The sequence below is a fragment of the Poecilia reticulata genome, linkage group LG15 (assembly GCF_000633615.1).
Source record: "Poecilia reticulata strain Guanapo linkage group LG15, Guppy_female_1.0+MT, whole genome shotgun sequence".
In the NCBI taxonomy this organism is placed as follows: domain Eukaryota; kingdom Metazoa; phylum Chordata; class Actinopteri; order Cyprinodontiformes; family Poeciliidae; genus Poecilia; species Poecilia reticulata.
Window position 1 is genome coordinate 3653809 of NC_024345.1, and position 16839 is coordinate 3670647.

General features: G+C 37.7%; 1 protein-coding gene across 2 annotated transcripts in view; it reads left to right on the forward strand.

Moving 5' to 3' along the window:
- Positions 1–16839, forward strand: part of kcnh1a (potassium voltage-gated channel, subfamily H (eag-related), member 1a) — an 80895-nt gene that overhangs the window by 11896 nt on the left and 52160 nt on the right. For both annotated transcript variants that reach the window (XM_008428788.2, XM_008428789.2), the window contains 4 exons: positions 7794–7900; positions 9059–9187; positions 10051–10169; positions 10249–10641. In XM_008428788.2, the coding sequence (XP_008427010.1) occupies positions 7794–7900; positions 9059–9187; positions 10051–10169; positions 10249–10641 (748 nt within the window). The remainder of the gene's footprint in view (positions 1–7793; positions 7901–9058; positions 9188–10050; positions 10170–10248; positions 10642–16839) is intronic.

A 16839-nucleotide genomic window follows, 5' to 3' on the forward strand; every position in this document is an offset into this window, starting at 1 on the left:
AAAACATAAGCTTAAGAACACTTGCCAACACAAATATAAAAAGGCGAGTGTGAGATGATTTGTTTTAGGTTTATTTTCAGACTGCTGCGGGGAGATGCGGCGTGAGAGGAAGGAAAACAAACCCGGAAGCCTCCCGACTGAATCGGGGAGCCGATTGAAAGCGCTTTGCTAACATTTATTAATGTGTCTCACAAATGAGTTTGGAGGGTACTCGATACCACAACCTGGCAATTAATGAATGATTAATGACAAGTTCCTCCAAACCCCTGGTTGAGGTAATTGTTAATGAGTTAGAGGAGGGATATACTGTATTTATTTCTAATGATATAATCATCGGTGAGACGCCTTCCACTGGATGGGCAACTAAAGCGTTGTTCGTTTCAAAGGAAGGAGCACACACGCTAGTTAGTGCTGCTTAGGTCTACTGATTAGTGATGCAAGCATAAATCTATAGAAATGTAAATAAATGGAAGAATAGATCCAAAGGTTTTGGAAGAAACATACAATTTTATCAAAACGGATATGTTTCAGGCGCTTTCTCACACTTCCTGTCTTGCTCTTTAAATTAACCTCAGGCTCTCTGGCTTTTTATTGCACTGAGAACAGAATTTCAACTTTGCATTAAATTATCATAATTGACAAAATCATGTAAAGTTGGCACTTTTAATGGACTTTTAATGCAACTTTTAGAGCAACTTTGCATTAAAAGTGCCATTATTTACCGAATGACACTTCATGACAACTGTCATAAACATTCATAAAGACTTCTTTATGTTCATGACAGATGTTATGTCATGTTTATGGCAGTGTCATGTCAGTCTTATGCACACCCCTTCAAATAAAGTGTTACCAAGTTTTCTTTTCCACATTCGTCTCACTTTGTCCTGACTCTGTTCCCATTAACCTTCAAAGGTAAACTGAAGTAGGCAGTAATTGAGAAGACAGGTCAATTATATGAAAGAAAACATGAACAATTGTTCTCAGAACATCATTTGCCTTACGCTGTTTTAGCCGCTCAAGATCTTCTTTTGAACTTCTATTAATGTAATGTGGTTATTAGGACCGATTGGTGCAGTATAGTTATTACCGAGTCTTTGCTTGGGATATCAGAGACCTTGTTGTAGATGGATTTTTTTTCTAAATGGAAAAAAAAGAAGCTATTTTAAGTAAGAAAATAAAAACCTGGAGTTGTGCACGATTAGTCTCAATCGTTCAAATCTGAACTTTATTTCCAAATATTCCGGTAAAAAGCATCTTCTTAGTTTTGTCATTAAATTATATTGAAATCATAGTGGTTTCTTCACCTTTGAAGGCGGCGCCAGTGGCTTCCTGACTGCTGTCACAACATTTAAAAGTTCTGAAATAATATCCACTTGAGGTTGAATTGTAAGAAAGGATCAAATCTATCATTTATTGACATCTTAACTATCTAAATTTAGATGTCGTTAATTGCTCAAACCTTTACTCATCCGCTTCGTCAGTTTTCTTGTACAATCATCTTAAAATGAGCCAAATACATGACTTGTACCGGGCGAACAGAGAAAAATTAAAGAAAAAAACCCAAAACAAAACCGCAAATCCGAAAGACAATCTCCAAACAAGCAAGGCGCATGTAGACAGACAGGAGTGAGGATTCAGCGCCGAACAATGATAATAAATGATAGAGTGAGGAGTGATTAGGGCAGCGCATGCAGGTCCTGAGCAACGAGTAGGCGGTGGTGACATGGCAAGCAGGGGATACGGCGAGGGTAAGTGAGGACACCAAAGGGGAACGATAGGAAACAGAAACAAGAGATGGAGTTATTTCGCTTGAGAGCCGAAGAGAGGCAATATAGACCAAGAACGAAACCAGAAAAAAAGCCACGACACATATAAAACCAAAAAGAAAAAAAAAAGAAAATCTTAGCAGCAATACTGTTAACACTGTTGACTTTGCTGGATTATTTATTGACTAATTGACACGGTGTTTTACTTTCTGAAATCGTTTAATTTACAACAGGCCCCAGCAAAAAGAAGTGCAGCATTCCAGCTTCACTGCAAGCTTTCTAAATCATTTTAGTCTAGAAATATGAACTCTAAAGTTAGTGCAAATCCTGCATCCCTGCTACAACACACCTGAAGCAACTGAATGATTACTGATGAGGCCTTTGCACAGCCTGCTGTAATTCATCCTTTTGATTCAGGTATTGTGTGTTTGGAAACCCGCTTACTTTGCACATTGAACATAGCTCTTAGTTCATCTGTTGCTTTTTATAATTTGATTTCACTTATTCAGTGCCACTGGAATAAATTGAAACATATTAATCATTCTAGAAAATATCCAGTGGGAGGCTCTGTTAAATCAAGGTGGTAATTTTTAGTTTTATTCTTTTTTTGGTCAAATGAGTATGAACGACGACGGCTGGGATTACCAGGGAAATAGTTTACAATGTTATCCTGATAGACTTTTAGAGTTTATGCCTGTTTCATTGACTTTTTATTCCTTGTTTAGTTGAGCAACATGTGCTAATGCTAGGGTCAGTCATGCTAGCGAGCTAAGCTTCACAATGCTGACGGGAGTCGTTGCCACATGGCGCATGTTTTCTGTGGCCATCTTAAAACGACACGGTGTTAGAATAGGGTGTTAGCATCAGTTAACTGCTTGTCCGCCTCTCTGAAGGACGTACAAAACAGAGTGATAACAATATACCGCTAGGAAAGAGACGCCACATTGTGCTTCTGAGCTGTGCTCTATTATTCTAATAACCGCTTTTGATTCTCGCATTTTTGTGATACTTCAAAATTGGCTGCTACTGTTACACTTACATCTTGTCCTCTGACACAATGGGCTGTGGGTACATTTTGTGACATCATTGCAAACATCCCATAGATTTTTTTTAAGAGGCTTAATGGGTCTGCATACCTCTCCCCAACATGCTAATAGGCTCTAAGATTGCTCCCTTTATGCCCCGGCTCCTCCGTGAGCCTACACTCTCAAAAGTGCAAGTTATTATGACCCGGCATCCTCTGAGCAGCTGCACGTTTGTCCTCCTCATCCTGATCAGTTAAAGTAGCACTTTAAGCTTTCATCTGACAGCTTGACAGATACATCCTGGATTCCAGTCTGCACCTTGGAGGAAAAAAAACCCCTCCAGAGATCCTGGATGTCTTCTCCGTCTCCCAGCAACCAGTGCCGAACTTGGGTACAGTTAATGAGCATTCACTGTTCTTGCTGCATCTTGTTTTCCAGAGATAACCCTCTGATTTTGGGACAAATACAGATGAGACCAGATATTGACATTGTCTGTTATGGTTACCAATAACCCAACATTAATATCTGTATTGGTCCTGATATTGAAAAAAATTCTAGATCGGGTATCTGTGAAAATGTGCCCAAACCAGAAGGGCGGATGAATTGAGTCTAAGTCTATGCTTTGTGCTCCAAATGCTTTATTAATTATTTTTACAATATATTGAGAATTCCTAATTGCACTTGCTGAACTATTTGAAAGAACGTTTTGTTGCAGTTTATTTTTTACATGTTTGACCAAGATAGTCAGCCTGTTGTTTTTGTCAGATTCAGTTTCTTTATTTATTTGACATTGGCTGTTCTATTCCTAGCTGCAGTGACTGAACAAATTAAAGTTGTGTTGTTTTCACGTGTAGCTTGTGAAGCTATATTTTAGTGTACCTGTAAAAGTGTAGACTTATCAAATAAATTTGTAGTTCAGTACATTTATGTCTGTTTTTTTTAAAAAAAGAAACTTTTTAAGTCAATTTAGCAATGTTTTATTTGATCGGTATCGGACGATGCTAAACTTCACATATCTGTATCGGTATCGGAAGTGAAAAAGGTGCATCTGTTGGCTTAATTTCAGAATAATGAGACTAATAATGTTTCTAGACACATTTTATTGTTCTCTTCAAAACTAGACATTTACACACGCTAGAAAAGACTATTATAGTGTCATACAGTTATATTAGCTATATTGTTTGCACCCGGTTCTGGGTTTGATTCCTGGCCCCGGTCTTTCTGCATGGAGTTTGCATGTTCTCCCTGTGCATGCGTGGGTTTTCTCCGGGTACTCCGGTTTCCTCCCACAGTCCAAAAACATGACTGTCAGGTTAATTGGCCTTTCCAAATTGCCCCTAGGTATGAGTGTGTGTGTGCATGGTTGTGCGTCCTGTTTGTCTCTGTGTTGCCCTGCGACAGACTGGCGACCTGTACAGGGTGAACCCTGCCTCTCGCCCGGAACGTTAGCTGGAGATGGGCACCAGCAACCCTCCCGACCCCACTGAGGGACAAGGGTGAAAGAAAATGGATGGATGGATGGATGGATGGATGTTTGCACTCGGATTGTCCGTCCTTTATCTTCTCTTTTCCTTCGGCTTCACATGCTTTTGTGAAGTTTTGAGCACCAATTCTCCAGATGAAACTCTTTAGAGGTAGATTTTGAATCATGTGCATAATTTGTGGAATTTCCAACCTTTAATTAGTTTTTTAATAAACAGTCCTTCAGAAAGTTTCACTTTTTGCTTTCATTTCTCTTCAAACATTTCCCTCTGGCTTTAATCATCACATGGTCTTTGAGTCCTTTTTAGCTTCTGTCTGAAGCCATCTTTTTGAGCCTCGTTGTGCGGCCATAAAATATTCACTCATTGTGACTCTTGGATGTTTTTGAGCATGATGCAAACATTAAATGTATACTCCTCCTCCCTGAGTCCAAAACCTAACTCCCCATGTGCTGCAGATGTGTTGAGATCAAAGAGGCTATTTCCATCTTAACTGATCTTCCTGTGTATCCGTGATGTTTTTTTTTTTTTTACCCGTGCTGGATCTTATAAACACCGTGGCAGACCTCTGGGAATTTCCACACATGACAAGGAAGTTGTTTCAGAAATTATTATGCAATATGTTTTTTCTTTGAAGAAAGTCGCTCTCCTTCCGGCAAAGAAAAGACAGAACGAGAAAGGGGCGACATTAATCAGCGTTATTACATCAAGCGCCACTCGGAAAGCGTCAGACTGTCTTATTAGATACGGGCCTCCTTTTGTATTTCATAACAAGATATATTTAGATCATGCTGGAAACTGCTGCTTAAGGCAGCACTAACACGCGAAGTGAGATGAATCCCTCTGGAGCGTGGCTGAAGACAATCTTTAGGTTAAACTCCTATTCAAGAGGCTCGTTTTGCCAATTAGACATCACGGATGGCTAATCGTGTTATTGTTTCGTGGTACATTTCAGTGAATTTGTGTATATGTATAAATTCAGACTAGTCTGCAGATTTAACAGGCAACTGCTTTGGTTTCCTACCTTTAAACTCTGGTGGTTGTATTAAAATTGTCGCCTGTTTGGTTTTCAAGACATTTCAGATTTGAGAGACGGTCTGTTGTCTTGGCTTGAGCTTATTGACAAAGCAAGTGAATTCCGACGCAGCTAAAGTAAATGTGGTTCCACGTTTTCACGCCCAGTTACTTTTGGAAGTTGCAAACAAAATGTACGCTTTTTGTTGCCATCAAGGTTCTGGCTGGATAATTGAGAGCTCTACTAATCAGAAGCTTGTTTAAATGAATTGGTTTCCTGGCTTTATTTCAAATCTTTTTTTTATGATCTTTTTAAAAAAAAAATTTAAACGGGTTTTCACAACATTGTCCTGTTGGAACACTAAGCTGTATAAATGTTTTAATCACCCAGTTGTTGAATATGTAGGGAGTGCAACTATTAGCAAAACACACTCTTAGCATGACACCGTCACCACCATGCTTGACAATTGATTGTTTTGCTAAATTTGAAAACCTCATCTTGCCTCCTTAAAATGTTCTTCCAAACATTGTTGGAAAATAATAGTTCAAAACATCATTTTAAGCCCAGATTTAAGTTGACGTTAATATTGATTATGAGTGCATGTAGCCTTCTGATTGTTTATTAAATTTTCTGTTTTATTTGCTTAATTTACAAACTGGTAGCTGGAAGATTTCACTACACAGTGCACTAATGATTTTTTACTTTCTTTTTAGCTTCAAGGTTTTTAGCAGCCCGCAACTAACAGGTGTTGAAATAAAAAATAGAAGAATCTGTTCTGGCAGATTAGTACATTAGTAGAGGGATTAGTTAACGCTTAGAGAAGTTAAACAGTTTGACCAATTCTCACTCTCATGATTAATATTCTCCTGAATAAATCATTGTAAAACCAGATGTGTCGTTTTTCTTCAGCGACACAAAAATGACAAATTTGATACAATATTATGTCACATTTCAACAGATGTACAATCAATCTGCTGCACAGACACTGCTTGATATGGTTTTACTAAACCGAGTGAAGGAACTTTCCTGATTTCTGGTTTCTCTTCACCACCTGTCCCACACCAGGCTGACCAAAACTTTGAAAGAAAACATAACTAAAAAAAAAAAAATTATTTTAAGACTCACCGAATGATTGTATAAACACAAAGTGTCTCATACTACATTATATGTACTGGCTTATTTTATAATGTAAAAAAAAAAAACAGAAGACAGAGAAAATAAAAGATAAAACCAATATGTAACAAGATTTTACTTCATTTACCGTACTTTAAGGCACACCGGATTATAAGGCGCACCTTCATTGAATGACCTATTTTAAAACTTTTGTCATATATAAGGCACATAGAATAGACGCTACAGTTAGGGTTGCCACCCGTCCCGTATTGAACCTATACGGGATGCGATTTGTTCCGTACTCTACAAATGTGGATGTATAATAATAAAGAAGTGGTCCCTCAGTACTTTATATAGTAGGCTGCCCCAGTCATTGTTTCACTCACGGTGTTGGTGTTGCAATATTGTGCCCAGCTGCTTTCTGGGTAACACAGACCAATCGACACGCTGGCGCCGCAGTCTCTGTCTCTCTTCCCCCGCCCCCACCGCCCCCTGGTCACCCTTCTCCGTTCGCACACAGCATGTTCGTGGAGAAAGTGGTACTAAATGACCTGCAAACGACCTGATCATAGACGGTCGGTAGGCAGATAGGTAAGTCAAACTTTATTAACAAACCAGCGTTCTGACAACTATCCCAGCATGCACCATGGCTGCTTACAGTAGTTGCTAGACCTGTTGTGGCTCAATATTGGTCCATATATAAGGCGCACCGGATTATAAGGCGCACTGTCGGCTTTTGAGGAAATTGAAGGTTTTTATGTGCGCCTTATAGTGCGGAAAATATGGTAATAAAAATGTGTTTATTGTAAAAAATTCAAACATTTGTTCCAGTTTTATGCCTGGAGAGCAAGCCTGAAAACTGTCTCTAATAAGTGACCTCAATGCGCAACTTTTAAACTTTTTGATGTTTATGGTTAGCTGACAAAAAATATGCAAACACACTGAAACCAGTAGCATCCAGTAAGAGCCTACGACAACTGAAAATGTGGCGTATTTTGCATGATGCAGAGACATTTTACATTTAGCAGAGAGTCTCCAGAGAGTTTACAACAATAATGACGGCAGAAGCAGCTGCTCATTTGGAATTGATGAGGGCAAATTTGGCAGCTTGAAGGTGGCGCTTGTCTGGAATTGACAGCAGAGCTGATTAGGAACCTGATCTGCATTTTGTCATTTGTGGACAAAGAGAAAGAAAAAAAAAAAAGAAAAATAGCTCATTCCCTCACATCCATTTTCCAAACTGACATATACAAACAAACAAACAAACAGACAAACAAACAAAAAAAAGCTTCTTAGATACAGTCATAAATTTAGCTTTGCTCAGCAATCTTCATAGAGGTGTCCATTGAATGTACAAATTTTTTTTTATCCCTCCCCCCCCTCCTCTTTTCAGCTTTATGTACGGGGAGCTCACCGACAAGGACACGACGGAAAAAGTCCGACTAACGTTTGAGAATTATGAGATGAACTCATTTGAAATCCTGATGTACAAGAAGAACAGTAAGTAGCGGTGGCGAATGTGAAGGAAGAGAGAAACGAGAATCTCCTCTCCTTTGTAATGCAAATTCACTCAGAGCTTGTGCAGCGTGGAGCCGGAGTTCAAAGGCAGCCCAGAACATTTCAGCGTCTGTAGAAATGTGCTAATTGGTTTAAGAGCCAGACTGGAACTGAAAAACCTTCCAAAGGAGAATATGGTGCTGTTTGTTTCAACATGCAGGTGTAGACTAATACAATATTACAGACCCTATTATATAATGGAAAAAACTGATACAAAAGGTGAACCGAGGCTCACTGTAAAGCTGTGATGAATGAAAATAGTCTTTTAAGTTTTTTATTGCTTGCATATAAAATCAGATAATACATATTTCTTGATATAAATTTGAAATACTTCCAAAGTTACATGGATTTCTTTAATAATTAAGATATCTGTGGAATGAGTTGGCTTAAATTAGTTTAAACTGTTTATAAAATACTTCCTGAATGAACCAAAGCATCTTCTCCCAGGTTTGTTGTTTTATTAACTTTTTTCCCCTTTGATTTGACAAAACTATCATGAAAACTTCACAATCTATTTACGTCTTACCTAATGGTTTAACTTGTGCAGAGTGAATGTAGGCAGATCTGATGTCGCTTCCTTGAAAAAAATAAATAAAAAAATTGTTCATGCCTAATTTATTTAATAATCTGATTGAAATGAATTAAATCCAATTCTATTAGAAAAAAATACATATTTTTAAGTGTTTCCTAAGTCTGCATAATTATGAGAAGAAAAAGAAGTATATAAAAAATATCAACATTTTCAGAGTTTTTCATTGTCTGAAGATAAAAATGTAAGTTTCTATAAGTTGATCCAACCGGAGTTGTTTACTGTGATGATTCAACCACTATACTCTTCATCTATAAATAATTACCTTGATTTTATTATTTTATATTAGCTTGAAGTCAGAGCAAGTAGTTTGATTCTGAAATGACTTTTAATTTTTAAAGTAAAAAAAAGAAGAGAAAATTTGATTCAAAGCTTTAATGAACTTTGAATTAAAGATTATAATTTTGTTTTTTACATTCATACAACAAGTTGTGTTATTTTCTGCATTAATAAAGAGCTATTTCCTCCTAAAGGAAGCAAATGACGCAGCTAAACTTGTGTTCTGTTTTCAGGGACGCCGGTTTGGTTTTTTGTGAAAATTGCTCCCATTCGAAACGAACAAGAGAAAGTGGTTCTGTTCCTCTGTACGTTCAGCGACATCACAGCCTTCAAGCAGCCCATTGAGGATGATTCTTCCAAAGGTTAGACCCAACAGTCCACATTTGTCCAGCAATCAACTTCAGAATGACATAAGCAAAAAAAAACAAAACAAAACAAACACATTAACATTTATACCGAAACATTATTAATAAGAAATATCTGGAATTTAAACTGTCAGCTTCAGAGTCCCTTCATCTTTGCTTTAAAACCCATTTTGCAGTGGTTACACTCTCTCTGATGTGCAATTTCTCCTGGTTGTAATAGTAATATTTAATGACTGGCTAGCAAAGCAAGTTTTCCATGCTGTCCTGATAGCTTATTATATTCTGAAAGACTTGGAATTGCTATAATTGGTACCTAAGGTTTTACAAAGACGGGGAAATATAAAACAGAAAATGAAAAGGAATACATGAAATATGATCAAATAAATAGATGTACTTAAACTGAACCCTAAAAGAGAAAGTTCGAAGTGATTAGAGTATATGTGGTTTGAATGTGGATCTGTAAACTGCACTAGAAATTTTAATGCAGCCACAAGAGAGGCCAAATCACCATTAGCTTTTAGTAATAATCTCAAAACATCAGGGGGAAACTGTACAAAACGTTGACCTCCTAGAGGACTGGTAATGTTAATGAAAATAACATGCTAAATAAGATTATGGCAAGGAACATAAAAAGCTTTAAAGGTTAGCAAAGCATCTTCTGCGTAGTCTGGAGACGGACAGGGATCTGTTGCCTGGACGTGAAAATGGGGAAAAGAGACGCTACTAATGCTTTGTACTGGTTATTGGTGAGTAGGATTTCTGCAGTAGAAAGAGAGGCTTCTCAAAGCAAGGACTCCTAGGACTCAAAGACATGTTCTTGGAAACATGCAGTACCTACGATCTGTTTGTGCGAACTCCAGGTTGGGGGAAGTTTGCCCGATTGACTCGAGCGCTAACAAGCAGCAGGGGAGTCTTACAGCAGCTACAACCTACAGTTCATAAAGGAGAAAATGTCCATAAGCACTCCCGTCTCGCAGAGGTAAGACCGGCTTCAACCCTGAGGTGCAGCACGTTGTTAGTCAAGAGGGACAAATGTGTGTATTTTTCTCACCCTGCAGGTGCTGCAGCTTGGCTCTGACATCCTACCTCAGTACAAACAGGAGACCCCCAAAACCCCTCCTCACATCATCCTGCACTACTGCCTCTTTAAGACCACATGGGACTGGGTCATCCTCATCCTCACCTTTTACACGGCCATCATGGTGCCCTACAACGTCTCCTTCAAGACGAAGCAGAACAATGTGGCCTGGCTGGTGGTGGACAGCATCGTGGACGTCATCTTCCTGGTGGACATCGTCTTGAACTTTCACACCACGTTCGTGGGGCCCGCCGGCGAGGTCATCTCCGACCCCAAGCTGATCCGCATGAACTACCTGAAGACCTGGTTTGTGATCGACCTGCTCTCCTGCCTGCCCTATGATGTCATCAACGCCTTCGAGAACGTGGACGAGGTGAGTCCGCCGCTGCCCGGAGAGGCGCCGCTCAAAGTCCAAGTTCGTCAGTCGTTTTCGAAAGCATAACGTCAATTTAAACGTTTAAATTGACAGATTATAACTTTTTAGCTCCATATTAGGTCACTTTTAATCGTCAATTTACATTAGAACCAATTAGTTTGGACACTTTTGCGTTTTTGAAGCGATGTCAGAACGCTCATTTATGAATTACCTAAATGTCTTTTCCATGGTGACGAGTGTTTGCTGAAGAGCCATCACAGGATCTTGAGATAATTGGCACATTTTAATTGGCAAAGTGGCGTTGCTTTGTTAAACTAGGGCGCACTCCAGAGCTCTGCGACACTGAAACCCGAAAACCATTAACGCCTTCTGACAAGCTGACGAGGACTGACTCATTGGAGAATGTGGTTTAAAGGCTTCCCCTCTTCTTTTTTTTTATTGTAGTAGTGCTGAGCTCTACAGTTTTAGTTTGATATGCTATTTTTATGATTTATTTCAGGTATAGTGAATGAGGGGGTTTCTGAATATCTGGCTCCTTTTTTTTTCCTTTTTTTTTGATTATCCCATTTTTCTCTTGGAGAAAAGAGTCCCATAAAGTTTATAGCACTCTCCAGAATTATTGGCAACACTTTTTAGAGCAAAGCCTTAGAATTAAATTAATCTTTTATTGCAGTACATAATTTAACACGGATTCTTCCTTTTTTTAAAAAGAACGCTTTATCCCATACATATCGACAGCATCACTTTTGTCTTTAGGAAAGTGGTAACTCAACATTTATGCTGTTTTACAGTGAAAACAAAGAAAATTTGAGAATTCCTCTTTGCAAAATCTCAATCATCAAGAGTACTGGGTCTTCACTTTAGCTCATCCCACACATTTTCTTTTTAATTCACATCTGGAAAGGAGGCTGATTTTGTGTTTGGTAAAGGAGATCTGTTTATTTGGTCAAATTTGATGACGCGTTTTTTTTTTTTTTTTTTTTTGTTGGAGGCCGCTGGGTTATCTATTTCAAAGAACTCACGACCTCGTGCACTCTAATGAAAATCCCTGGTTCTTTGGAAGAGAAACAGGCCCACAGCATCATTGATCATTTTAATGATTCCTCTGACTATAAGTGAAAGATCAGATGAGCAGCCAGAAACAGTTGGGTTCGATTTTATACCAGTGTGTTTTAAAAAAGTCAGTAGAGAGCAAAATCTGTATAATGCTTTTTATTCTCTTACATACAAATGCATTAGGAATACTAATACTGTTCCAAGAAAAAACGGAATAAGTATTTATCTATATTTATATCCCTCTGCAGACAGTTGGGAAAAGCTCTGTCTGTTTTTTTTTTTTTTTGTAAATGGAAAACGTTCATTGTAATATAATCTAAAAAATGCTTGACAATTTAACTTCCCCTTGAATCACTGAGCTAATTTTGAGTTGTATAACCACTGGCATCTTGGGTATCCTTAAATCCTTTTGAAGTGTAGTGTAGTTTTCGGTTTTCTTCTGCAGCTTCTTTTTGTTTTGCTTTCCATCTTAAAGCATCTGAGAACATTTAGGCTGAGCAGCTCGTCATTTCCTACACGTAGATTTTCCCCCAGCCAATCGATTGTTTGTGAAAGTGCTCGGCTCTTCTGCAATGACCCATTTTACTCAGATTTGCAGAGGGGAATTCTCTATAGCAAACATGTACAACACTGGCCACTTTCATCCATAAGTAGACATAAGACTGCTAATTTTCATTGTTCGAATGGCTTTCTAACATATTCTGTGTGTCATCTTGTGTTTGTGTTTTAATGCTTGGTCATCTGTGCTTATAAATAAAGTTGGCTTAAATAAGAGCCACCTCTCTGTCTGCTTTTTCACAGAATGAGCCACATTACTGATGAAACTGTTATTTTAAGCGTCCCGTCTGCCCCTTGCTTATAATGATTCTGTCACATTAACTTAGCATCAGCTAGCTGTTGCTAACATATTCAATGTGTTAGCAACTATTACGCTACTATTTACTTTTTATTTACTACCAAAATTGGAGATTGAGCTCATTTGTGATGTTGGACTGCTATTGTTTCAAACACTTCTAATTATTTCCAATAAGTCAACAGATATTTGACTTACTGAATGGCAGTTTCTTTTGTATGGAAGCCCATTTCCGCCACTCTGTTAAAAAAAAGAAGAAGAATTATCTCATTATATTGAGATACTATCTCATTATAATGAGATACTATCTCAAAATAACGAGATAGTATCTCATTATAATGAGATACTATCTCATTATAATGAGATAGTATCTCGTTATTTTGAGATACTATCTCAATATAATGAGATAATTATTCTTTTTTTTTTAACAGAGTGGCGGAAATGGGCTTCCATACTTTTGTTTCGAAGAATAGCTTTAGCGCAAAGATTCTTCCTCTTCTTTAGATTTTAACGGCAGCTTGCATCCATTATTGTTGCACTACTGCCATCTGTTGGATCCTACTACTTGTTCCTCAAATTCTCCCAACGAAGCCAGTATTTTTCAAAAAACAAAAAACCTTCTCCTTCCCCTCGTTACTATTTAACTAATCAACCACATTCTCAAATTTCAATTCCCTATTAAAACCTAATTCCATTTTTAGTAATCGTCTTTGATTTAGCGTAAGGAAATCTGTGTCACGTCATATTTGTAACCCAGGAAACCATGAAGACAACGATTACTAATGAAAAGTACCTAGACGCTGGGTATTGTTAATGGGCACCAGTCATTTTCACTTTGTTTGAAACAATTATACTTATCCTACTGCAATAAAAGATTTTTTTTTGTACACCACTCTTTCTGTTTGTATCATTTGTTGTCAGTGAAGAAGATAAAATAAATAGTTTAAACCCCCCCCTTCACAGAGCCAGGAGAACGATTGATCAAGATCAGTTTGGGAAACTTATTGGACAGATGAAAACGGCGGTGGTTTAACAGTAATCCATAAGGAGATGCATTACCTATGTTTAATTCAATTCACATTGATTAGACTCAGCTCCGCGGTGTAACATTTGTCAGTTTTCATTGTGGACCATTGTGTGCTCGTGTCCCTCAAAGTGCTTAAATGTGTCACGGTTCCATGATTCATGTGTGTTATTGTGTCAGTGTGAACTGCTGCGATGGCGTTTAATGTCTCGGTGTGTCGGAAAGAGTCGAGCCCTGGGTTTCAGCTCCTGGGGACTATAAGGTTGCTCACGGAGTCTGAGGCAACATGAAAATCGGCACTAAATCTTTAAAATAGGGCCTCGGGTGTGGACAGACCGCATTGATCTGTTTCTGCAAGTCCAGCATTTTGGTCCTTTCGGGATCATTCAGGGCTGCAGCATCCGAAATGCTGACAAGTTCAAGTGTGGCAGAAATGTTCAGAGGTTTGCCTAGGGAGCAAAAGCGAGAGAAGTTTTATGGCTTCAGAAGGTGCTGTTTGGGGTTATTTTAACTTTTTTTTGATTTGCTGAGAAAAGCTAAAGTTTTAATAGCATTAGAAATGAAGTTGTCAAAAAAATCTGAGTAATGGTTATGTGGTCTAATTAAGTTGGCTAATTTACGGGACTAAAACCCTTCCCTTTGTTTTTGGTGTAAAAGAACAATGTTGAAACAACAAAAGTATATTCATGTTTTAGTCTCTGAAATTAAGTCAAATAAATATAATTATGTGACATTTCTATGCAGGTTGTTGGATTTTTTTTTAAGGTTATTGAACGTATAATTAAAACAGAGGAAATGGAATAAAGAAAAAGTCACCAAATTAGCAACAAAAGCAATAGGTCAGGAAATGGATCTAAAGAGTGGGAGAGTGAAAGAATAAATCAGCGGAAAGAATAAACATTTGAACATTTCTGGACACAATATTGAATATTTTTAGGAAAGTTTTCAAATCTGTACTGACTCCATAAATATTAGAAAAAAAAGTTATATATATATATATTTTTAATCATTTGCATGGATTTCATAAAAACACTGATTCACTGGGTTTTGAATAATTACACTTAACATCAAAAATTGGATTTTAAAGATGTTAAAAAGTTTGAGACTTTTGGTTCTCCATGTTTTTTTACAGTTTAACTGAGACATGTGCTAAAAAAAAACCCATTTCTAAGATTTTCCTCCCACTTTCTGCCTCCAACAACTCAGTGAATCCAGGAAGCTTCATATTGGTTGAAGGCGATCGTGCTGCTGCTGCAGACCTAATGACTGGCATGAATAACTTTGATGGCTGTTCCTCCCTAGCAGGTCTCCATTAAAGAAAGGCTGGATGACGATTCAAGTTATTCATGGTGGTTTCTAAGTTATTCTTGTTCGGCGCATGGCTTGGTCACACCGTGCACTTCGATCAGTTTCATTTTTGATTGTTGGATTTCTTTTTTTGTTTTTTTTCCATGTATTTATTTGTTGCTTATCAGTAATTAAGTATTCTTTCTCATGTTCCACGCTTTTGTTTCTTTCTTCTTTTTCCACCCCACCGCCCCCCTCACATTCTGTTTGCATGGCCTCACCCTCTTCCTCTTCTGCCTGTGTTCATGCATGGGACGTGATGGGAAGAATTGGAACCACCGAGCTGTCACCCAAGTAGGCTTCAGTTTGATTGGAATATGATAATGCACAGATTTGGGGTTTTACTTCACTCATACAGTCTTAAACAGTTTGGATAAACTTCTTCATTAGGCTTCAGAGATGGCATACGTTGCACACTTTACGTTACTCTTGCAGCAAACGTTTAGAAATTTGTGGCAAATCTGAGCTTGGCTGCATCCTGTTAATGGCTGTCAAAGCCCGTCGAGTCACAAGACTTTCTTTTTTTTTTTTTTTTAAATGTCAAGTTAAATTTTTAATTGCATTATAAGATCTATGGGATTAAGTCTTTATATCAGCGGTTTTGGATTACTTATGACAAAGCCATTGTAATTAATTTAACTCATTCTAGCATTAAAGTTGCAGATGTTACTTCAGACCACAGTTTCATGAAAAGGAGTTGAAAGTCATCTGAAGGCATTTCTTTCGTTCCTGCCTAACTGGGTTGAACCTAACTACAAACTTTAACGTGTTCCATTTGGGTTTTAGTTGATAGAATAAAACAAAAATAGTGCATATTTGTGAAGTTGAAGAAAAGTGATGCGTCTTGTCCATTTTGTTTAACAAAATCACACGCATTTGGATTCAGTTCCACAAGTCAATACTTTCATTGCATTTATAACTATGGATCCACTTTGCATTCTAGAGAATTTTACCTGCATTTATTTATTTATTTTTGCAAAAGTGCTCAAGTTCAGTCTGAACCATTTGACTGTAACGCTGTGTATTTACTGTAGGCTTCTGAGGCAGTATCAAGTGTTTTGGCAGCCAGCTTTTCTTTCAGGATTAGCCTGCTATCCATCTTCCTATCAACACTGATCGGCATCCATGTTTCTGCTGAATAAAGATGATTTCAGAGTGATGTGTAAAAATTAGTTTTCTGCCACAAAGGTCATTTTGAATGGAGACCAAGAAGTTCATTTTTGTTCTCATCTGACTGAACGCACCATCTTCCACATGTTTGCTGTGTTCACTAGATGAGTTCAACAAGACTCTTATTGTTTTTTTTTCTTTATGCCATAAAGACCAGATTTTCTTTATGCCATAAAGACCAGATTTTCTTTATGCCATAAAGACCAGATTTGTGAAGTTCAGAAGTAGTAGTTGTTCTGTCAACAGATTCTCCCACCTGAGCTGTAGATCTCTACAACTCCTCCACAGTTACCACAGATCTCTGATTAATCTTAATGGTCCATGTTTGTCAGTTTAAATGTGTTGATAGGTTAGCACCTGATCTGACTAGTGTGTTTATTGATCTTCATGACAAACCTTTATGGTATGAACAGAACAACTGTGTTTGTATTGTATTACCAATTGACTCTGTTTTTTAATTAAACTGAAGGCCATTGGTTGCACTGAATTATATTTAGGAGTAAAAAGTTAAAGGCTCTGAATACAAATGCACACCAAAAAGATTTGAAAACCAGATATTATTTTCCTTCTGCTTCACAACTATACATTGTGTTGGTCTGTCACCTAAAATATCTGTATAATAAATTGAAGTTGTGGTTGTAAAGTGACAAAATGTGGGAAAGTTAAAGGTTTACCAATAGTTTCATAAGGTAATTTATATTTAATATGACGTGATAAGTAGCGAGAGGTCAAAGGTCAATAGGAA